The sequence below is a fragment of the Electrona antarctica genome (assembly GCF_951216825.1).
Source record: "Electrona antarctica genome assembly, chromosome: 7".
NCBI lineage: Eukaryota > Metazoa > Chordata > Actinopteri > Myctophiformes > Myctophidae > Electrona > Electrona antarctica.
In genome coordinates, this window is record NC_136812.1 from 25,390,520 (window position 1) to 25,414,962 (window position 24,443).

Consider the following 24,443-nt stretch of genomic DNA (forward strand, 5'->3'; position numbering starts at 1 on the left):
ACGGGGCAATCTTGCAAACTGTGAAAGCCAATTAGGATGGAATATGAAATATCGGACAGATCCGACTTGAGCACATGACCATAGAGATACTGTGTAACGATTTGTGAGATTTTTGGACAGAATCTGGAGGAGTAATATCACTTCCAATGACATTGAAAACTTGCTGTAATCGACGAGGATGGGATTCCAACCCACGCGTGCAAAGCACAATAGATTAGCAGTCCATCGCCTTAACCACTCGGCCACCTCGTCATACATAACAGGAAGATATACTCAGAAAAACACAATTTAAAAAGCAAAGCAAAAGGAAGATATGGCATGCACAAGTAATTGTCAGGGAATATGCTTTAAAAAAAATCCAATCTGTGAATAAATTCTCTCACTAATGTGTCTCACGAAGATTGAAATTCAGTTTCCCTAGGGGAATCTGTGACATCTGCTGAAAGTTGGGGTACCAGCAGGAAAAAAGTACTAATTTTTATTCTGCTTTTAGTAGCATTATACATACATGTGAGGGGTCAAACTAGAGGTCAAACTAGGGCTATGGTGCACGCACGCACACACACTCACTGCAGTCAGGGTGGTCGACTTGTTCCGTTGGCCAACACCCTGTCATCTAACACACGCCCCAGATGACAGCACTGACCGTGTGAACAGCCAAACCGTACATAGACATGATGTCATGCCAAGTGTGTCTGTGTTCATTCGTGTGTGTGTGTGTGTGTGTGTGTGTGTGTGTGTGTGTGTGTGTGTGTGTGTGTGTGTGTGTGTGTGTGTGTGTGTGTGTGTGTGTGTGTGTGTGTGTGTGTGTGTTAACTCAAACAGTTGTGCACTTACACTTAGCATCTTTTGCAGATGTCTAAAATCTTATCGTGTTTATTATAGCAACCAAGCATTTCCCAGTACAACCTGTATAACACCAATGCATTGTTAGTTGCCATGGTGGCAGTTCATTAAACATTGGTGATGAATCCTGTGACTTCCTGATTGTCCGGGTGGAGGACCTAGACATGGAGAGAGATGTCCAATTCCAAACAACACTCCTGACCTGTCTTTTGAATCAATGCGGTTCTTAACGATAATATGATTACAGCGGAGGTTGCTAAGTGGCTGAGCGATAATCTGGACACTTTGTCAGCCCTCACTACTAAGTGACCATCAGATGGTCCCAGAGCCACTTATGGCTAGTCACGTCTCTGCACTGTCACCTAAGGACAACATTCAGAGTGCGTGATTCAGTATCATGTACAGTAGCTAGAGTTGTGTGTTTTTGAGATGATGTCAAATGACTATTGACTATTGACCATATTCGCACAGCAGCTTACATTGTGTGAATATGGTCATTTGGAAATCTGAATTCATGCTGTCTCAAGTTTAAGTGTAACCAAAACACTGACAAAACAATACTCGAGAAAGGTCAAGTTAAGCGGCCACTCGATCGCATTGAGTAGCCACATGTTTACTTGTGGTTTGAGCAGGACAGACACAGGAAGAGAGTGATAAGCACACAGACGCACTACGACATAAGAGGAAAGAGATTCTTCTTGGAAGTTAATGTGTGTGTGTGTGTGTGTGTGTGTGTGTGTGTGTGTGTGTGTGTGTGTGTGTGTGTGTGTGTGTGTGTGTGTGTGTGTGTGTGTGTGTGTGTGTGTGTGTGTGTGTGTGTGTGTGTGTGTGTGTGTGTGTGTGTGTGTGTGTGTGTGTGTGCGTGCGTGCGTGCGTGCGTGCGTGCGTGCGTGCGTGCGTGCGTGCGTGCGTGCGTGCGTGCGTGCGTGCGTGCGTGCGTGCGTGCGTGAGTGCGTGCGTGCGTGCATCTCCATTTCTGCTACTGTACATATACTTGTATGATGATCATTTATATTTGGACAAATATGTGCTACTGTAAAGACAAAATAGAAGCGGGGAGCTGGCTTTATCATTCGATCATTTTCCGAGCTTCCGTGCTCCCGACTGTATGGCGGAAGCATTAGAGAATTGTGGGTAGCAACAGTCTGACTCCCGAGACTCTCTATTGACCATACTGAACCTTTCTCCCATCTTACACAAATACACATCTTGAGTAAATCATTCCTCTTCTGTGTGCACAGAACTCAGCATTGTTGCCCACATGGATGTACTTACAGAAAGACACGCTTACAGTACAAACACAAAAAAACACACGTTGTTAAGGGTGTGCATTTGTAACTGGTGATCTGGTCAGACTCTTGCCTGAGGTCACCATCCACATGCAGGCTCAAAGCTGCTGAAGGCCACCAAGGTCCTATATAAACTATTAGCCGGGGAGCCACAGGCCCAAAAGCTCAAGGAATAGAGATTAACCTGTGATGTCATGACATACTTTTTATTTGTGTTTTTTCTATTCAATTGGTCATTAAGGTCCACAGAATGAGAGGTCTGCTCTGCCGGAAATATCGCGAAAAAAAGTTATGGTCATTTTTGTATACCACACCATATAGACAACCAATATAAGGCAAAATGTCATCATACTTTAAGTAGCATGTAACATGTCAAACTAGGGGGTTTTCATGATTCTGAATCCATTCCAAGCATTAGTTTTGCACGAAAAACACTCCTTGGCCTAAATTCGGCCTTATCCACTTACCAAATGTGCTGACCTGATTTTCATTCCATTTCGTTTTTCTGCTGTTGGAACTGATTAATTGGTAAATATATCCATTAATTGACTGGTATATTGATCAGTTGATCACCTGGTTGCCTGCCTTGTGTTCACAGTGTCCCCAGTCATTGCAATGAGTCCCAGCGTGCTGAGTGTGATTGAAGATCACCAGGTGACTCTGCCCTGTGTTCTGCTGGCTGGAAACCCTCTGCCTGAGAGACAATGGCTGCACAACTACGGACTGGTGAGCAAATAATACTGTATATCGTCGCTATCGGGAGGAAACCATTTTTTAGGTGTTTTTCCTCCTTAAATCAATGCTATTGAACACCCTTTACGTCTGTGTGTTGGTTAAAAAAAAGTATTAAAAAGCGTATCATGAGTATCATGCACACACAATTTTGTACAAAGAAATGTGACCTATAATTTTAAACTGGGGATACATACATACATCATACATCTTCACACGTTCTCACAGACAAATGCTAAATCCTGACATCTTAACGTCATAGTCATAGTCATAGTCACAGTCACAGTCACTCTGAAATATGACGTTTGTGTGTGCGTGTGCGTGTGCGTGTGCGTGTGCGTGTGTGTGTGTGTGCGTGTGCGCGTGTGCGTGCGTGTCCTTCCAGGTGGGCTCGGACCAGTATGTGACAGTGAGGAGAGACGGAAGTCTGCATATTGAGAGGGTTCGGCTGGATGACGGAGGAGACTACACATGCCTGGCTGAGAACCCGGTGGGGGCCAGCAACTTCACCACCACCCTCCACGTCTATGGTAGCATTTACACACACACACACACACACACACACACGCACGCACGCACGCACGCACGCACACACACACACACACACACACACACACACACACACACACACACACACACACACACACAAGCGTGCACAAGTCTTTCTTCTTTCCATCAGGGCCTCTCTTTCTTCTGATAGCACATTCCTTCTCTCTCTGCATTGTTTCTCCAGTCTCATAAAAAAATAAAATATGACAGAAGGTACAGGAGGAACTCTGAAAGGCAACTTGTATGTTATGTTAAGAACATCTTTGAGAAGAGTGCATTGAATTCAATTCACCGTCTCGCCAAAGCCAATACAATAAACTATTCTATAGAGCAAAAAGTATTCTCTCTCTCTCTCTCTCTCTCTCTCTCTCTCTCTTTATCTCTCTCTCTCTCTCTCTCTCTCTCTATCTTCTATGTGCCGTGGAATTTTCTTACTTCATGAATTACTTTGTGTTTGAGGTTGCATAAAAAAAATCACGAGCAGCTGCAGGTAATGGCAACGTTTGGAGGAGAAAATAATATGTTCTCCATCTTATTTTATTTATTTAATTGGAGGCGCTTTTAGCCAGATTCTACCTTCACAACACAAATGGGAACCGGTCATTGCATGTATAAATTCACTGGCTCACTGGAGCTCCTGAAATTAGGTCATACTTGTGCAGAATGTGTGTGTGCAGAATGACAAATACATCCAATCATTATTTTTATAGTTAAGGTATACGTTTCCCATAATCCACAACAAAGACATGTGATCTGAATTACACATTTTTCAGGCCATGGACCCCTTAGTCGAGAGAGATGAACCTTTTCATAGATTTCATAGATAGCTTCATAGACTATCAGTGTTGTGTATTCATGTTTTGTTGTTGTTGCTGTTGTTGTTTATTTCAGACATTTAACTACTTAAACGCTCAATACTTAGTCAACTTGACCTTTGGCTCTGCTCTTGGTTTGCTCCCTTTTCCCACCACCTCTTTGCCAAAAATAGCCAATCTACAAGCTTGTGTTATTTATGGTTCAAGTGGTTAATGTAAAAAAGTTCCTGTCACACAAAGATTTTGGTGGCCCCCCTGTAGTGACTCTGAGGAACCCCTAGAGGTCCCGGATCCCCTGTTGAAGACCCATGTTACCAGTGCAGTGTCAAGTTTGTTTGTCTGAGTTTTAAAGTGACATTAAACAGTTTCTTCCCCCTCTGTAGTCTGTAGTCACTCCAAGGTTCATGGGCTGATCTCTTTCACAGATTTCTCCAAGCCTTAGTAAATGCAGACTACAGATTGCTGTGTTGGAATGGTGTGTGTACAGTACATAATGTGTGTGTTTACGTTCTTGTATTAGTATGTCTAACAGCTAATTGTGCCCTGCTCTTTGTAACTGTTCCCAGTGCTTCCTACCATCCAGCATGGGCCGCAGGTGTTTAGCACCATAGAGGGCACACCCATCTCACTGCCCTGCCGGGCCCATGGAGTACCCACCCCAGACATCACCTGGGCAAAGGTTTGTTCTTAACCATAATTATGTTTAGTCAATATGCTCCTTGCTCAAATAAATACTGTAAATCTTTAATTGTTTTCACCTGAAAGCCTTAATTTTCTTACATGATTGTCTGCACCAACGAGGGATTTTAAATAAAGCAAGATGTCTTGTTGTAAAACAGCATTTTCTACATTCACACATATATTAGTGCATTGTGGCATCTGTGGAGCAGAACATCTTAAAACGTGGTTGTCTCTGAAATGCAATACACCTACTGTAGATCTGCACAATAGTTTAAACCTTTGGTTGAGACATGGTTCATACAGCTCATACATCTGAGTTTTTTCTAGACACGCTAAACCCCTGTCTTAATGTAAATTTTAACACTGAGGTCTTTACTGTGTACAGTGGGTGAGGGTCCTTTGTGGTATAATATTATGTTATATTTTCATCCTGTTACTTTTTGATTGATGGGAAGAGAAGACAGCAGTACAGTACAGCAGAATGCCTCAGTGTTTGATAGAGGGGACATTTTTTACCCTTGCGTGCTGCTCCATTGCATTGTAATATGCTCACTTGTGCATGTGTACAGTGTGTGTGTGTGTGTGTGTGTGTGTGTGTGTGTGTGTGTGTGCGTGTGCGTGTGCGTGCACGCGTGCACGTGTGTCTGTGGTTTCCCTTTTTTCCACCTTTCACACTGGTTTCTCGGACTTGTAAAAGTGATGCTGTTAAAGTGAATGGGGCTACAGAGGCTTAAATGAAACTAGACCCCACTAAGGTCTGCGCCAGCTGTCCAAATGTCATTTCTTCTGATTCCTCCACTGTGCTCTCAGTAATGCCACAGTCTCATGTCAAGTCAACTGGGCTACTTCAGACAGATTCTCTGCTTGACATTTAATCCTCCAAAGTTAATCTAAAGACTATAATCACTCGCTTTCTCCTCCAACACCCTCCCGAGTGTTAGTAAATTACTGCAATGTGTTAATGAAATCCTGGACTCTTTGGAATCCTCTGTGCTGCAGGGAGGAGAGCTGCTAAATCTGGGTGGTCCGGCCTTCTCCCTGGACCACGACGGCAGTCTCCACATTGCCTCCCCCTCTGCCAAGGAGACAGGAGAATTAATCTGCACTGCCACCAACACAGCAGGCTACAGTTCCAAAAAGTTTCAGCTCACTGTCTACGGTAAGAGACAGGGACAAGCTGTAGCCAGACCTACCAGACAGCCGCAGACGTTTTCTACTGTCTCCTGGCTTCTTTTCCGGGTTTTTAGACAGCTGGTGGATGGAAATTAAGCTCCACCCCCGCGGCTAACTGCCGCAGGGGCAGACGTTTCTGGGAATCTGGCCGTCGCGGCATTCAGCCGCGTGGGTGGAGCTTCTTTTCCATCCACCAGCTGTCTAAAAACCCAGAAAAGACGCTGGCCGACAGAGAAAACGGCCGCGGCTGTCGGCTCAGGTCTGGAAACGCTGACAGAGGACTACGGGGAGTTGACAGATGTGTTTGGAAATTATTCAATTCAATTCTTTATTTCAGACCTAGGGAGGTCCATATCACAGAAGAGTAAAATACATATAAAATAGTACAAATCACACAAAGTACAGTACCAAAAAATACATAAAAATACAGTTTTTCAATGTCTAACATGCAGACAAGTGCTTCCACAATTTGGAAGAGAATCTATACGAACTGTATACAGGGTTAGTCACAGCAGTAATGATGTCATTTTCTGACTCAGTTGCTCTGACTCACAAACATATGGCTAGCACTGGAGCTTCTTGGAGCTCCTAGCAGCAGCCTCATACTATCATGATACTGAAATAACATGTCCCAGGTACACACACTCATTACACACACTGAGAATATTACCAGCAAGATAAAAGTCTGGGGAGGTTGATTGCCTGTCTTCTCTGGTTCTGACAATCATAATCTTACTCGTTTTGAGTGGTGCAACCACTATAGACAGCTATGTATGTCCCTGGGTCCCTGGGTCTGTCCCTGGCTGGGTGGCTGGGTCTGTCCAAGCACGAAAATAGAGTTATACATGTCTACATGTAGAAGTGTCCTTGGGCAAGACACTGAACCCCAAATTGCTCCCGATGTGCTGGTTGGTACCTTGCATGGCTTCCGCCGCAATTGGTGTGTGAATGGGTGAATGTTATGCACTGTAAAGTGCCTTGGCTAAAGGTGCTATATAAATCCACCATTTACACACACACAAAGGCCAGGGATGACGGCTTGTACAGTACGTACAGCACCATTCACTTCAGATGGGTCTGATATTTAGCATTATAAATCAGCACCATACTGCGTACATATTCTCACATACGTTATTAAGAAAAAGTGTCTCACAGACGAAATGACAAATATGACAAATACACTTGGAATGGGAAATAAAGGGGGGTCCATTTCTACCGGTCACACATTCACTCATATTGAACGTTGTGTGTTGTCTGTGTGCCTGTGCGTGCGTGCGTGCGTGCGTGCGTGCGTGCGTGCGTGCGTGCATGCGTGCGTCTCTATGCAGTCCGTCCCAGGCCAATTACAGGTGATGCTGGACTAGGGGGATCCGAGGCACCGTTTAGGCTTTCCATCATTGAGGGTGAAGACGTTACTTTGCCCTGCGAGGTCCACAGTGTCCCGCCTCCCATTGTCACCTGGGCCAAGGAAAGACAACTCATCTCACCCTTCTCCCCAAGGTACAGACGATTTCCCTCACGTGCCATTATGCCCATGCCAGGAAGCTATTGTCTGGAACTTGCAGTTGAAGCATAAATTACATAATTGTGCGTTTTAAAAGCAGGACACTCCCATGATGTCTAAGCTGCAGTGTGCGCTCTCCTGGCCTCATAACCTCAGGCGGGTGGTTTGTGGTTTGGTTAGGATGAGTGATCATCTCACTGCTGTAATTGTGGTTGGTGGTGTATTAGTAAGGCCTAGTGGATCTTTACAATGATGAGTGAATGAGTGTATGCAGTGTGTGTGTGTGTGTGTGTGTGTGTGTGTGTGTGTGTGTGTGTGTGTGTGTGTGTGTGTGTGTGTGTGTGTGTGTGTGTGTGTGTGTGTGTGTGTGTGTGTGTGTGTGTGTGTGTGTGTGTGTGTGTGTGTGTGCCTGCATGCATGTCTGTCTGTCACTTTTTTGTATGGATCTGTATTGCATTCACAGACTCAATTCATGTCAAATGTGTGTGTTCTTCCCAGGCACACTCAACTTCCCTCTGGCTCTATGAAGATCTCAGAAACCAGAGTGACAGACAGCGGTCTGTATGTGTGTGTTGCGTCCAACATCGCTGGCAATCTCACCCAGTCAGTTCACCTCAGTGTTTTGGGTAAGCACCCAGAGTTCAATTACTAGTGCTTGATGGTCATGAAGACTGATTTATACTTGTGAGTTTGTAGATCTGCACGAGACAACAACGCACGACAGAATATGAATTATGCATTAGTACCAGCATTCTTGTTCGCAAATTGGAGAGTTCCTGTTTCTCTGTTTATTTGGACCGGTACAGTCCAGCTGGAACCAAAGTTACAGGCTGAACTTTTAACACATTCTCATCATCCAACTTCCACGGTACACTTACTCTGATTGAGTTTAACAACAGTTGTTAAATTCACCCAGTCAAAACATTCCCATACATCATTGCCACTGACTGACACATCCTCATTAGAGGTTACACAGTAGAACACTTACTGTCTGCTTACAGCACACTCACTGTTAGTCACTGGGGACTGTAGACAGGATCAATGTCTGAGATATTATGAATACAATGTATACAAAGTATGCATGTTTAACCCATTATGGATAGAAATTGAATGTAGAAGAGCGGGGAGAGGAGAGAAGGAGAGGAGAGATTAAATTATAGTGTAGTGTAGATGGCTTAAAGACACAAACCACATCCAGAATGCTTCTGGAACTCTGCAATTAACCTAGCGCAATTTGAATGACAGATTATTATCATGAAACAGTGTGTGCGTGCATGCATGCGTGCGTGCGTGCGTGCGTGCGTGCGTGTGTGCGTGCGTGCGTGCGTGCGTGAAAATAAAATAAAATTTGTTCATGAAAATAAAAAAACAACAAAAATCACAGTGTTCTAGGAAAGATCTACCGGTATGCACTCAGATGTAAAATACTGAGTGTATACGGGATGTCAATTCTTACACTCTTAAAACAAGTTAACAGCCACCGTGTGGCCATAGATGGTAGTTAGGTTCCGCCGGAATTGGCCATATTCACTTTCCCGGCTAGCAGACCTCCATTGTAAGAAACGGCTTATGTTAGCATTAGCTCACGCTGTTTATCTTTTGCCAGAAACGTTAATATTTCAATCACGATGCGATGAAAAATCACAAATCAGATCCGAACCTCGGATGGATGATCAAAGGACAGCGAGGGAATATCTTATTTTAAATGGGACTCTATGGGATGCGTGCGCGCGTTTCCTGATGCTGGGGGTATGCAAGGCATTGCCTAGCAACCAGGCCAGTGTTAAAAGTTGATTTTCAGGTAAATCGTTTCATATCGATGAATACATTAATTGACGGAGAATTCCGACAAAGGCAGACAATGGTTGGATTTTTATTGACGGAACACTCCGTCAAAAGCATCAAGTGTGTTACACACATTTACATGTTAAAGTAATATTTTGCAATACATGCTGCTAAACGAATACTTTTTCATTTTCCCAGTAGTAAATGATGTATATTTTGATAGCTTATGCCTCTCAACATGGATTTGAACCACACACACATGCACCCCCACAGCTGTTGGAGATAGGAGCGGTTCCCTATGGTCAGAAACAGAACCCCCGACCCCCCTGGGGTGTTTTAGCTGATTGTAAATAACTAAGCAAGATTAGAAACAGCACCCAGACCCCCTGGGGTGCCTGGCAGCATTCTTAACTGTGTTAGTCACCACAGTATCGCATTGTCTCAACTTAGTTCTGTGTCCTGTGCACAGTCGATGCACCTAGCTGTCTATTAAAATATCAACTGATTGATATATACGTGTCCATGTCTATAAAATATCCATCACATCCTCCCTCAACAGGCTCTTACGCCTGTTGCAATACCATAACAGCATCATAAGTCATAACCTGCCAAATTAATTTTTCCAAAAATAAATTGCCAAAAATATTTCTTTTTCCAAAATTAAAAATTAATCATTTTAACCATAGTACAACGTGATAGACCCCCCTGGACACAGAAGCATCTTGTTAACTACCTAAATTGTATCTAATTAGAACAGAGCAAGCATGGGGCTTGTTCTGTTATATCTCTTGTAGGACAGACCTGAAACTGAACCATATTTAAAACAGAAATTAAACTCCTTATTTAACTGAAATCCTATTTAGACTAAATCAAATTCCTATATTGATTAAATTCAAATACCTGTCCTTCTTTAACTGAAATCCTATTTTAGACTAAATCAAATTCCTATATTGGTTACATCCTGTTTAGACTAAATCAAATTCCTATATTGATTGAATACAAATACCTGTAATTGAAAAGTTAACACTCAAAGCATGACAAAATGGTTAAACCATAAAAACAAACTTTAACAGTACTATTTCAGTACCTTGTTATATCTACTTTGACCTATGTCAGCACAGAATACAACATACAAACATTAGAACAACATTTTCCAACATTAATCACAATTCAGATGAACCACGATTTTTTTCCATGACGCAAATTGTTCAGACGTTCAACGCGCTAGGGAAATGGTTCCCACAATTCTTTTTCTCGCCTACAGAATAAAAACGCTTGGAACCTCCTTCTTGATTCTCAGAGCTAGCACATAGCTCTCAGATCTGTAGGTTTGAAGCAGACCGTTGTCACCATATGCTTCAGCACACACGTGAACCACAGCTTAACTGCAGTCAGCAGTAGAACTCAGTAGAACTCACTTTGAGCATCACAAGGCTCGAGTTGACTGCAGATTCTCCTTGAGCAATCACAAGGCTCTTAGTGGACAGCTTATTGCTTAGCCATGTCAATCATGACAGCAAAAGCATTGAAACGCTCCTGTAGCAGGAACGCTCCTCTTCTCCATTGTATACGAACATTGGAACGGTCTCCCTTGGACCTCTCCTCCCTCCTAGTGCAGAAGGAGAACCAGTTGGCACCGGCCCGTGGGCCGTAGCCTCCCTTGGACCTCTCCTCCCTCCTGCTGTTGATTTCCGACGGTAGAAGCTGAGTTAGGAGCTCCTCTGTTGCTGTTGTCACAGCTGCCTGCAGACACCCCCCTGGACTCTCTGCCCTCGGGATGACCTCCTGTAGGCGCTGTTCAGATGTCACCGTTGACATCTTGGGGACCTGGTGGTCTCTCCGTGATCCTTTTGGTGCAGTCAGATGTCACTTTCGACACCTTCAGGAATCCATGGATGGACTCCTCTCCTCCACACCTATTAAAGGAAGAAATGCAGGCTCCCTCTACAGAAGTCTCTCCAGAGCCATAAATAGTGTCACTGAACTATCTAAATTCACTGATGTCAGACAGGTGTTTTGAGCTGAGGGGCTGGCTTGCTTTAACCCTAAAAGGTTCAACCGTGGGTGATCATCCCTCGGCTGAAACCTCCACTCCTAGAGATATGGGTCAACTCCCCCTCCGTCATGCTACCAGCTAGTCGTGCTCAGAACACAGGGTTGCGAATTCCTGTGATCACTGTTATGTAGTAAGGCTGTCAGCCGCCGCTTTCATCACCCGACACACAAACAGGCACTATTAACTAAAGCCAATACTTCAAATTCACACCATAATACCCTCCCTTGAAACTGTAGTCCTTACGATCTACTCTTGACATCAGACTCCAAAAGCAGACATCACTTTGTGTACATGTCATTGCATGTCATTGGTCAATCAGTCATTCTTCACTCCTGTTCTTCAAACACTGTCCCATCTGTTTCTCTAAATAGCACCCCCAATAAATAGCTCACAGCGGGTCAAACAGAGGTAGGAGATAAAGACAGGACAGGTCAGGGCAGGACAGGACAGGACAGGAGGTCCCTGGCCCTAAAGCTCTCTCCCTTTTATCTGAAACTAAACAAGGTATTCATTCTAGGGTGAGAAGGGATTTTAGCTCTCCCCCCCTCTTTCCCTAAAAGCACATTCCGTCAGAGCATGCTAAAATTGTCATTGCAATTCCTCACACGTAGCTCTGTATGTATTTACTCATTTAACTATCACTTTTAGAATGGCTTCTACTAGCAATATTTCACCGGACATAGCTAGAACCTTTTTGAAGTAAGTCTAGTATGAAGTACATTCAATCGTTCATTCACTCACACATACATTATTCTCAATCAATTCTCGTGATTTAATTCACACCACAAACACTCTCAGGCTTGTGTGACCTTCTCATTGAAACCCCTGGCTGGTGTCTACCCCAAACTCAAGCTTCATATGGCCTGGCAAACATACTGTACGTTTCTTCTGACACTCAAGGTGTACCAAACCATATCCACCACCAAAATAAAAAAGATAGTAGACACGTCTACCATTGCTATGCCTTTTTTCAATGAGAAGTTCCCTGGCCTGTACACACTCTCACACAGAGTTGATTCAAAAATACTACCACTGTTTTAGTAGTATTATTTTCCAACCCTTCAAACTCACTCATTTCACACAGTCGGACAGGATAGAAGTAATCTCTCTACCACTGCGAGGAGAGGGACCCCCCTCGTTTCACTCACTCATGCACTCAAACAAACAAGGTGGAAGTAATATTTGTCTTCCATTGCAATAGGAGAAGGACCCCCCTCGACTCTCTCACTCCGTGACACAATCTCACACACACACACACACACACACACACACACATGCATGGGAATAGTTACCCCATCACCCACACACTCATTTGCATACAACCAACCCCATACTGAGTTCACCCTAAGCAACTGTTTTTGTCCCAGAATCAAATTACTCACGCAGAACTATATATAAATTTTACTAATAAGAACTGTATTTTTAACAATCCCTAATTAACCTATACCTAACTTTGACCTAAATGTAACCATTTCCAATTTGAGATGCATTTGTCATTTACCTTCTAAATTTTATTCGGACCCCCAAATTGAACCCACATTCTTTAAACCTTAATTGTCCCCAATCTCTGAGTTTTTGAGCACAAGACAACAAAATAGACTGAGCTGTTGTCTCCGTCAAAATTTAAATGAACCTCCCTACTGTAATATCTATATTATTCATTTAAGAAAAAAGTCAATCCACCTTTAAACAGTCACTGATCAAAAATGAGGTAACACCCTATCATTATAGCTACTATTTTCACCAGGGCCTAACCCCACACCATATTCCTACAGTGAAGTTAATAGACTCGCTATCGTGGTTACTATATGCCCAATGGTTACTCTTAGCTCCACATTTTAACACAGAAAATGTCCATAAATGCACTTTAAATAATTTCTCAAATATAACCTCACTCTTATACATTTATACACTCTAACGTACATGAATAGCCATATTATAGTTCCCTTATCTAATTTAGTTCATGCATCCAGTTTATTTATTAACCTCCTATTAATTTCGTTCATTTATCTAGTTTGTTCATAAATGTATTAACCCATTACTCCCCCCTGAGCCATGACCCATCATGGCTCATGACAAGAATCTGATCATCACAGAAAACAGTGCTACGCCATCCATAACATCACTCTCAGTACAGACATACACACTCATCACACACTCATCAGACGTACCACGCACTCAAGGCACATGCACGCACGCACGCACGCCAAAACCATAGGCTTTGTCAAGCCAAAGATAAACTGTCACTCAAAGTCCCCAAAGAAAATAAAACAGCGCCGAAAGAGCGCACACCCACACGCACACGCGCACGCACGCAGCGGGCGTAAGGGAACAACTTTAGCAAGAGCTGCTGACAGAAAGCCAGCTTAAGTTTAGAAACAACGCTTCTAGCTCAAGCATTCTACTTCCCCACATTCCCTGTAATGGAAAGTGAAAAATAAAAAGCATAAACAGTCCGCATCACATACCGGAAGTCTGAAGAGAGACTAAAAAGAAACAAGACTCCCCCCCTGACCCGGAACAAAGAGAGCACGGCCGCTCTATAGCCCCAGACAGGCACGCAGAATAACCGCAAAGGCCTCCTGGGTAAAAACATGGCCGCGACCAAACAATAACAACAAGATCTCAACAAGTCGTCGTGAATCCTGCTACAGATGACAAACATATCGAAAACGAATCAGCACGTCCCCCACATCACAGACATCACAGGGAACGTAACCACAACGCAAACGAAAAACAATATTAAAGTTTAAACACTTCAGAAAACAGGGGGGGCTCCCCCGGAGAAAACCCCCCTCCACCCCCACATCATGAAGGTGCAAATACGGTCCCATAACGAACCACAGACAAAAATAAGAGATCTCATCCTATCTAAACATCAACGCACAACGTGTCCTCCCACAAAACCACCGTGCACGGAGAAAACAGCACAGGCACAAAACAGGAACCACAATTAATCTAATAAAAATAATCCCCATACGCCCGCACATATCCCCAGCAGCAATGTAAGAAAAAACACGTACACGTCGAAGTGCGCGCACATATGCATCGTATATATATATACGTCACAAAATCTCGTTTTGCAATACGCTCGCCGGCTCGTCTTACTGGGCCTTGCGTAATCCGACAACAATCTCAGAAGAATAATATTAATAAATATTAATATTAATAATCCAAAAGCAGACTCCTATTCCATACACCCAGCAACGTGGGGCCTCAGTTTTCCCACTAAACACTTTCGGCTTGCCCTCAGGAACGCACAAAACCGTCCAAATATTGTGCACTCCATTTAAAATGAGGACCGCCACGCAAATAGAACGTGGACATGAAAGACAATCGCACACCAGGCGCGCCTCCCGGTTCCCCGAAAAACGCGTCCAGTTTGCAACTGCCTTAACCTATAAGGCACGCTACTCTGAACACACGCTTCTATTCGAAGCAGAAGGCAATAATTACATAGATTTAAAAAACCTACATCTTCTGCACATTGGCCAGGAATGCTTCATGACAGCCATCACTTGACGACGGACTACCAAAAAGTAGGAAAGTACTTAATTGTCGTAAAAAATGAATTTCAAAGGGATAAAGACAAGTTTATGACTAGCTCGCCTGGCGTTTACAGAAAAAATAAAACAATGGTGAATGAAAACACGCGTTGTCACTGAGCAGACGACCCCCCTCTTCACCCCAACTCACCTCGATCACCCCATCACCGCCACGACACAGAGCCACAAAAGTGACCCCCAGCAGGTCGCAGGTCCGTTCAGCGTTGCATAGAAACTACACCATCATTCCTCCAGTCCATTGGGCGCCATTTATGATGTATATTTAGCACCAAGTTACCCAAATTGTGTCTTTAGCAGTGATGGTCGTCGAGTGAAGAAAGGAGTCGAGGAGCAGGTTGTCGTCACATTCTGATCAGTTTTATTGAACAGAATAACTCAGTACAAGGCTTTCCACGGGCGGAAGGCCCCGTGGAATACATGAAGTCACATCATAGCTAATCAGTGTGGACTCTGCTAGTTTCACAGCGTCTGCAGTACTTACTAACTTCTAAGTCCCGCCTCCCTAGAAACTCACAGGATCTTCCGGTGGAGGGGGAGGAGGGACACAGAGCATACAGCTCATGTAACACTCTATAAGTTTTATACCAAATAAGACTAATTCAATATCTATACTATATATGAAGTATGCCGAACACATGTAATGAAATAGTTCAACTATATTGTTAACCAGTCTAAATGATTAAGCACAACTACATTGTAGAATTATATCCATTCTGGAGCAGAGAGCAGGAAGCTCTCTGCCACACACCTATTAATAGGAAACATGCAGGCTCCCTCTACAGAAGTCTCTTCACAAATATCCCCAATAATTTCTTAGGATATTTGATGACACTACAAGCTACTCAAGATGACCTCTCTGGCCTTAATCTCATTCTTTTGCTAATCTCCCTAGTTCTGGCATGGCAAAGGAATGTAATAACCATGGTGTTGAGAGATTACAATGAGACTATTAAATGAGAGCCCTAAATAGTGTCTGGAATTCATAATTCTATAAGTAATGTGTGCTACTGTGCTCATCTTGACTTTCATTTGGAGGTGTCTGTAGGGTGTGTGTGACTGTCTTCCACTCCAGGCTCACACACCCAGTCCCATGTGGTGAGGGCAATGCCATTTGCTATGTGCCTTCCTGTGGCTATTTGTATGACAAAGGAGTTTGTTGACATGAAGGAACAGACTGATTGATCAAAGGACTTGTCACTAAAATGTCTGTTGACACCCTACACTCATGTAAACTGCTTAAAAGGTTGACCAAGATGGGACTCTTTGTCAGTCGGGCGTCAGCCCATGTGTGGAGCACGTCAGGCCACTCTGACTGGCGTGAGCATTTAACCTGTATGCATTGCTGCGCTGTGTACTTGCGAAATAAACAACCTCATCTCTGATCTGCTGTCTGCCGTGTGTCACAACTTTTCTCCGGGGCTCTCATGGTTCAGATACATCATAAACAACAGAACAAATTCTTAGCTTTACTTAGTGAAAATCATGTGTCGGAATTCTGATGCATCTCTCTCTCTCTCTCTCTCTTTATTATATCTATTCAGTACCCCCCAGCATCCAGGCAGGGCCCAGGGTAATGAAGGTGCAGGAGGGCTACGCTGTGGAACTGGCCTGTGTGGCACATGGCATCCCTGAGCCCACCATTACCTGGACAAGGGAGGGAAGGCGGTACGCTGTGTCCCATGATGGTAGCCTGGCGCTGAGCCACGTAGGGCTGAATGACGAAGGGACCTACACCTGTGTGGCATCAAACACTGCTGGCAGAGATGAGGCTCAGGTTCAGCTTCTGGTGCAAGGTGGGGTGACTTTAGCTTGACATGTCATCTGCTCATCCACTCATTTAGAATTGTGTGTTTGCAACAGTCCAATACACAGTTATGACGCAAAATCATAATGCACATTGATGCTCATTTTCACATGGTGGCCATTTTTCTCTTACTTACATATAAGTTATTTTCACCACAGTTGAGCGCAATGTGATAACCTATTCCGTCATCACTGCATTGGACAGCACACTCACTAACGTGCAATGTCATCAGCTGCTTGGTGCAGGCACTCGTTCACCTGATGACTCGCTCGACAACAAGATCTTGAGGCGTGCTTGTCATGTTATCAAGTGATTTTAAACCCAGAACTGTGCCGTCGATGCAACTGGTCGCAACTGCCATTGGGCATAATGGTTGCAAGTAGTTGCATGGCGAATCATATTGCGTGTGTGTGCGCATGTGTCTTCAGTTCCCCCCGTGGTAGAGATACTGGAGCCACCTTTCAACAGTCCTCACCAAGAGAGAGTCGCAAACCAGCGCATTGCCTTCCCTTGCCCTGCTAAAGGTACTGTTGAAAGCTTTAGTGTCACCACAAAATACACAGATTGAGTGCTTCATTTGAAATACTTTTGGAAGGTTTCAAGTTCATGTGGTCTTAACACATCGCTGCATGGTTGCTCCCTGTACTTCCCTTCCTCTGTCTCCCTCTATTTCTCTCTCATTCAGGTATTCCTAAGCCAGCCATCCGGTGGCTGCGTAACGGCCAGGAGCTGACGGGCAACGAGCCAGGCGTGTCCATCCTGGAGGACGGCACGCTGCTGATCCTGGCCTCCGTGTCCCCGCTGGACGACGGCGAGTACGTCTGCACTGCCGCCAATGACGCCGGCTCCACGGAGAAGAAGTACCAGCTCAAAGTCAACGGTGCTTAGTCAACCTGTTTTATGACCAGTGGTGTAAAGTATCTAAGTACATTTACTTATGTACTGTACTCATGTACAATTTTGAAGTATTTGTACTTCACTTGTCATTTCCAGTATTTCCATTTTTCAATACTTCTACTCCACTACATCTACAGTAGGATCCAGAAATTGTACTTTTACTCCACAACGTTTGTGAAAACCTTTGTTACTTGTTACTTTGTAGATTTTGATTAATATTACAAAACATACAATAACCACTTCAGCCCTATATACATTTCAGCCATTTGGAAATAGACGATCTACAAGCTCACAATGCATCGCGATGTGATGCATTGTGAGCTTGTAGATCTGCTATTTTTAAAAGATTTTCATACATTTGATAACTTGAAATGGGACATTCTGCACAATGACTTATGAGTCCTTTTACTTTTCGTACTTTAAAGTAGCATTTTGATGCCAATACTTTTGTACTTTCACTCAAGTACATTTTGAATTCCGGTCTTTTACTTGTAACGGAGTATTTCTATATTGCAGTATTGATATTTTTACTTAAGTAAAAAAATTACTTTTTCCACCACTGATTTAGACACACAACACGCTGGTGTAAGAAGTATCGCGTGAAGCTCATAACGAATCGCAACTCTCTGTCACACGACACCATCATAAGTCAAAGCATGTAACTTTATGTCCATCATAAAACTATGAATGGATCGTGATAAATGGTGCATTTGGGGTTTGGGTTCACAGTACCTCCAGTCTTCCGTGGCAGTGACACCCCAAGCAATGTGTCGGTGGTCCTGAGCCAGCCCACCAGCTTGCTGTGTGATGTAACAGGAAGTCCCACGCCCGTCATCAACTGGTACAAAGACGGGATTCCGGTAGGTGGAATCACAATGGATCTCTGCTGCTGATGTGACACATCACATGCAGTACTTGTCACATGACAATTATTACATTGTTTTGCCCTCAGTAGTAGTAGTAGTAGTTTTATGCTAGTCATCCTCTTTGGTATTCACAATTTTCTCTGATATTCAAAGCCATCATTTTGCCTTTACATAAGATGTTTAACCTATAATTAAACAATGGTTTAATAAGTGCACCGCTGGGATAAACGGCTCGGTTTTTGACATGTTTCAAAGTAATGAGAAGCTATGATGAGACGTGAAGCCTTTCCATCCATTAATAAGTGGTTGAGTGAGCTCTGATCACAGGGTACTCTCTCCAAGAGAAAAGCCATTAAACTAAAAACACTTCTCATAAAGACATCTTTATGTGGATCATTTTATATGGTTCATTTTCACAATGGCATGTGTGTGTGTGTGTGTGTGTGTGTGTGTGTGTGTGTGTGTGTGTGTGTGTGTGTGTGTGTGTGTGTGTGTGTGTGTGCGTGTGTGCGTGTGCGCGTGCGTGCGTGCGCATATGCACACTTGTGCAGTGTGCACACATCATGAGTCCATGATGTTTCTTATTTTGTGTATGTACTGTATGAGCACGTGTATGCATGCATATTTGCGTACATGCGTGTGTGCTGGCATGTGTGTGTACATGTAAGGCTAGTGTGCATGTCTCTTTGTTGTGAGGAGGAAATATCTAATCGTGCGACAGAGACAGCACGTTCCAAATGTAATGACATAATAATGATGATATATTAATATTAGAACAGTGTGGTGTAATGTTCCACTTCCACTGGCTGGCTCTTTGTTGTTCCCTGTATAGCAGTGCTTTTCCCTTCAACGCAGCTCATATCCTGCAGATGGGAAAAGCAGCACTCTTATTATTATGTTAATCTGCTAATGTAGAGCTCTGTCTTCTGATTGTTGTTGGCCTCAAGCAACACAAAAAGTGCTGTTCATGGTCTAAATTTAAACTGCTGCGTCGTCATGAAATAATTGTGTGATTCTCAAAATATATTCAACAATGAAAGGCTCTCTACTGGACCATCATAGACAGAGTTCTGCTGTTGTCTCAGTTACCACTGCTTCCTTTGAACATTATAAAACCTCATCTTATTTGAATTACAAAAGCAGTAATACAGTCTTATACTCTACATGCTTATTGTTTATTTGCAGCATTTTGGGATATTACTGTTATGCTTTCAAAATGTATAGCAGTGCAGTATTCTATATTGTTGTGGTGGCCCAGTGATACTGAATGAATGAGTTTAAAATAACGTACTGTTAGTTCATATTAGTTCAGTAAATTTGTTCTTTTGGGTAAATTCAGCTCAACATTACTCATCAATCTTTTTTTCTAATTTGCACATTAAAATCCTGCTGCATAGTAGAAGTCCTTGTTAATGTATCCATATCAGAGTTAAATGAACACTGAGAAGTTTACTGTGTGTTGTGAAACTCCTGATACCTGTAGCTTTTAGTTGACATATGCTCATCAACAGGTCACCCCCAGCAGCAGTGTCCAGATCCTGGATAAAGGGAAAACCCTGAGGCTACTGAAGGCTGACACAGCAGACACTGGCAGCTACAGTTGTAAAGCCATCAACATCGCTGGCAGCACAGACAAGGAATTCTATCTGGATGTACTGGGTGAGTATAGTAGATAATTCTACAATAAATGCGCCACGTCTCTGTGTGTGTGTGTGTGTGTGTGTGCGTGTGTGGTTGTAATGCACGTAACTCGAGAACCGATCGCCCCACCAACTTCAAATTCGACACACACGTTCCACACCCAAACAGGGCGTGCATTGCCCGGTGTCAAGTCGGTCGGACCCACGGTTGTCAAGAACCGCCACAAAAGGCTCTGGTCAGGCTCTGCCAGTGGACCTAATGAGCCTAAGTTCCCTCACCTGTGCAAATTTCAGCCTCTGCCTCAGCCAATTGATTGCCATGGCAACCCCACACTTGCCAATTGATTACTTAACCAGTCCACTTTCACAGTTAGTTTGCACTCTTCAGACAAAATCCACGGTAAGCTGGGACCTCGCGTGGCTTATTGCTTTTCTAAAACAGTTACAAACATATAGCAATATTAAACTAATAAAACTATTACATTCACAAAAGTAGCTACGCTTTGCACCACCAGAGCGAGCCACACACTTCCTTGTTTTGCTTGGCAAGTAGACTATGTGATGGGAGAATAGCGCTTGATGTCTTTACGGGGCTGCCTGGAGCCACACATTCACAGTCATATGAGTGCGGGCGGTGCTTACACGCCCACACGGCCAGCGTGTGTGAGGAAATCAAGTGCTCCCCTTCCCCAGTACATCTACAAGGCTGCAGGATCAGCTGGGAATGATACAAAGTGATTGAAGGTGTGGATTATCGGTGAAATGAAACGGTCACGTGACGGTAACCAGCCAATAAGAAGTATTGGGACTAACCGTTTTAGAAAGGAGGTTAATTAAAGTAGATAGGAGGTTAATTTAATAGTGTTGCACTTTTCATTCGAATTATGGTTATTGTTGTTTTTTGGCTCTGGACATATCATCTGTGACACTCTGTGTGTGTGTGTGTGTGTGTGTGTGTGTGTGCGTGTGCGTGTGCGTGTGCGTGTGCGCGTGCGCGTGCGCGTGTGCGTGTGCGTGTGCGTGTGTGTGTGCTCCAGTCCCTCCCACCATCATAGGGACAGGTTCTCCACGAGACCTTTCAACTGTTCTAAACCAGGAGATCAGTCTAGAGTGCAAGGTCAAAGGAGTGCCCTTTCCCACAATCCAGTGGTACAAGGACAGAAAGTAAGTTATGATTTAACCGATATTTATTTTCAGTGATATATCAGTATCTGAACTAAATGTGAATTGACCTATAACCTGGCCTTAAACTCACAACACCCCCTCTCCCCCGGTCCTCTCTTATGTTCTCAACGTTCCCTTGCTGTTGTTCCCCAGGCTAGTGTTCCTGGGTGATCCCAATCTGGAGGTCTCTAACAGGGGTCAGGTGTTGAAGATAAAGAGTGCCCGCCTTGGAGACCAGGCCCGCTACCAGTGCAGTGTCACCAATGCAGCGGGGAAACAGTCCAAGGACTTTAACCTCAGTGTCTATGGTGACTATAGAGCACATCTACCAGAGCATACAATTGTGATTCTAGAAATCAATAATGTACTAGTGGACAGTGTGTGGAACTTCCTGTGATCATGTTGTGATATACATACTGTAGTTAATTAACCACGTCCTATTTTATTTGTCGTTCAACAGTGTCGCGTGGAGAAAGTATCCGCTCTACGAGCTTTTGCACATCTGCTGTTTCTACAATTTTTTTACATTCTTGAACATTTCTACCTATAATGACCCAACAGCTCAAAATAGAGATGGTTGAAAGCAGTTACGAAATGAGCTCTCAAAATGTCTGAGAACAATGGCCAAATGGACCCAGATCAATCAAAGTGATACTTATTTTTTTGCCTGTCCCTTCTCTCAGTACCACCCTCCATCAAAGGTGGCAATGTGACCACAGAGGTCACTGCCCTCCTGGACACGGTGGTAACGCTGGAGTGCGAGGCTCGAGGGGTACCCATACCCATCATCAACTGGTACCGCAATGGTGAGGTCATCCTGTCCAGCCGACAGGCCCAGTACGTGGAGCGAGGTCATTACCTGAAGATCCCTCGGGCGCAGGCGTCTGATGCTGGCCCGTACAGCTGCAGGGTAACCAGCGTGGCTGGTACCGCTGAGAAGAAATACGAGCTGGATGTCTATTGTAAGTACAATACGACACAGTAAAATCTTCAACTCCAAAGAGTATTAAAAATAAATTGTACATTTGTGCACTATTCTGAGTGAAATGAACACTAAAGATTGTAATGTGTATGGTAGATCTGTTTTAACATTTATGTTGTTACATTGCACCGTCACTATAATTGGTTATATATAAGTATCTTTTCCTAATTATTGTTTAATGAGTAGACGATGCTTTTAGTCAAGAAGATGTTGGATGATGCTCCCAATGAACTATGGAACATCAACTTAAAGGAGCATTCAGTGATTTGGGTGATTTGGAAAAAAAACCCGGTCCACCCGGTAACAAGATGTGCACATGCACACGCTCTACAGTGGGGGAAGTACAACAGACCAACAGCACGTGCACCAATGCCCGCCCCACTCGATCATGATTGGAGGAAGGTCCCTCTCATCTTGATTGGATGAAGGCTTTGCCACCCAAAACCCAAACCGAAACTAGGGTTTTTCGACCCCAGGGGCTCACTGGGGACAGGGAGGAACTACTTATATGGAAATAAGAAAAAATAAGTGATATTTGAATTAAGTGAAATCACTGAATATACCTTTAATGAACCTCATACAATTTAGATTTATAATTGTTAACAGTCCAACAGCTCCCTCTCTTTTCCTGCCCGTGCTCAGATGAGGAGCAAAAACAACCCTTCTGTTCTTCCATGTTATCTTCCAGTGCCTCCCACCATCCCAGGAGGGGAAGACGGTCCTACGGAGAAGAAAGTAGTCCTCAGTAAGTCCTTGACACTGGAGTGTGAGGCCGGGGGCCACCCTCCGCCCTCCCTCACCTGGCTGAAGGATGGCATCCCCGTGTGGGATGGGGAGAGTGTCCGCGTGCTCCAGCAGGGGAGGAAGATAGAGATTCTGTCCGCCACAATCGGCGACTCAGGCCGCTATGTCTGCGTGGCGACCAGCATCGCCGGGGAGAAGGAGATTAAGTATGACGTCAGTGTTCTAGGTACGTGGACATGCATACGTGAGTGATTCCCCACAAACACATGCGAAAGGGAACATGTTATTTGGGATTATTTATTTTCAAAAACACTGTTTCACTGTATCCGAGTAATTCATTATACAGCTGTACATATAGTATACCGTGGTTTATGATTACTACTCACTTATGAAATCCAAATCAAAAGTTAAATAGTACTTTATGATGGCCAAAGCCTTGGCTCAGTTGCGGATTGTTAAAACCACAACTGAGTGAGCAGACTCCACAGAAAATGATCTCTCTCTCACAAAGGCCACTGAGCTCTGAGTGGTTGCATTCACGCTATGAGGGATTGCATTCATAAATTATTCAAGTCTCAGTCTCAGTTTACATTACAAGACATGTTGGAGTTTATAGGGCCATTTGGTCTGACCAATGTAAAAATAACTGTCACATTTATTCTTAAGGTTTCATGAATGTGGATCCAGGCAGGAGGAGGTTATTAAGATAACATTAAGATAACAGTACAAGCACAGATAATTTTAGTCCATTTATTTCAGCCTGTTATTCTTTCACTGTGCCCAGAGTATAACCACTTGTCTTGTAAAACCTCTGAGAGTGTACAATAGAATCAAATGGACCCTTGCTTCTACAGTTTCAAACATACCATAGCATTTTTACTGCTACAGTATTAGAGTGCAAATCTTAGTTTGTGCTCATATATACATATAAAGCAACCCACGCTGTCAGGATTCAACCCTGCAAGGGGATACCCCAATGGATTTCTTCTAGTCCAATGACTTTACCACGGCCACAACGACTTGCACACTTGTGTATTACTGTTAAAGACACGTATGTAAACATTAATTAATGTAATATTAAACAGCATAAATGTAAAGACTATTTCAATAGAAGGCTATACCTTCATAGCAGAGTCTCTCAAACCTTTGCTATAAAGATTCAGGTTTGAACACATTCTGTCATAAATCGTTTTAGTCCCTGCGTCATCGCTTACACACATTTCAGAGATAATCAATGGAATCAACGAGCATGCTGGCCATATACCGGCTGTAGTCATCGTAGTTCTATTATGTCCGCTAACTCCTGTTCATTCTGGCATGGTCTTTGTTTCTTCTTCTGTGACAGAGCAT

General features: G+C 43.6%; 1 protein-coding gene across 1 annotated transcript in view; it reads left to right on the plus strand.

The window, feature by feature from the left end:
• Positions 1–24,443, plus strand: part of hmcn1 (hemicentin 1) — a gene marked incomplete at its 5' end in the record, with an annotated part of 387,265 nt that overhangs the window by 298,956 nt on the left and 63,866 nt on the right. The window contains 15 exons of the mRNA XM_079505442.1: positions 2,734–2,861; positions 3,253–3,397; positions 4,798–4,910; positions 5,912–6,071; positions 7,414–7,585; positions 8,088–8,215; positions 16,538–16,789; positions 17,229–17,324; positions 17,486–17,680; positions 18,427–18,557; positions 20,075–20,222; positions 21,241–21,367; positions 21,521–21,675; positions 22,051–22,329; positions 23,038–23,319. Of these exons, the coding sequence (XP_079361568.1) occupies positions 2,734–2,861; positions 3,253–3,397; positions 4,798–4,910; positions 5,912–6,071; positions 7,414–7,585; positions 8,088–8,215; positions 16,538–16,789; positions 17,229–17,324; positions 17,486–17,680; positions 18,427–18,557; positions 20,075–20,222; positions 21,241–21,367; positions 21,521–21,675; positions 22,051–22,329; positions 23,038–23,319 (2,511 nt within the window). The remainder of the gene's footprint in view (positions 1–2,733; positions 2,862–3,252; positions 3,398–4,797; positions 4,911–5,911; positions 6,072–7,413; positions 7,586–8,087; positions 8,216–16,537; positions 16,790–17,228; positions 17,325–17,485; positions 17,681–18,426; positions 18,558–20,074; positions 20,223–21,240; positions 21,368–21,520; positions 21,676–22,050; positions 22,330–23,037; positions 23,320–24,443) is intronic.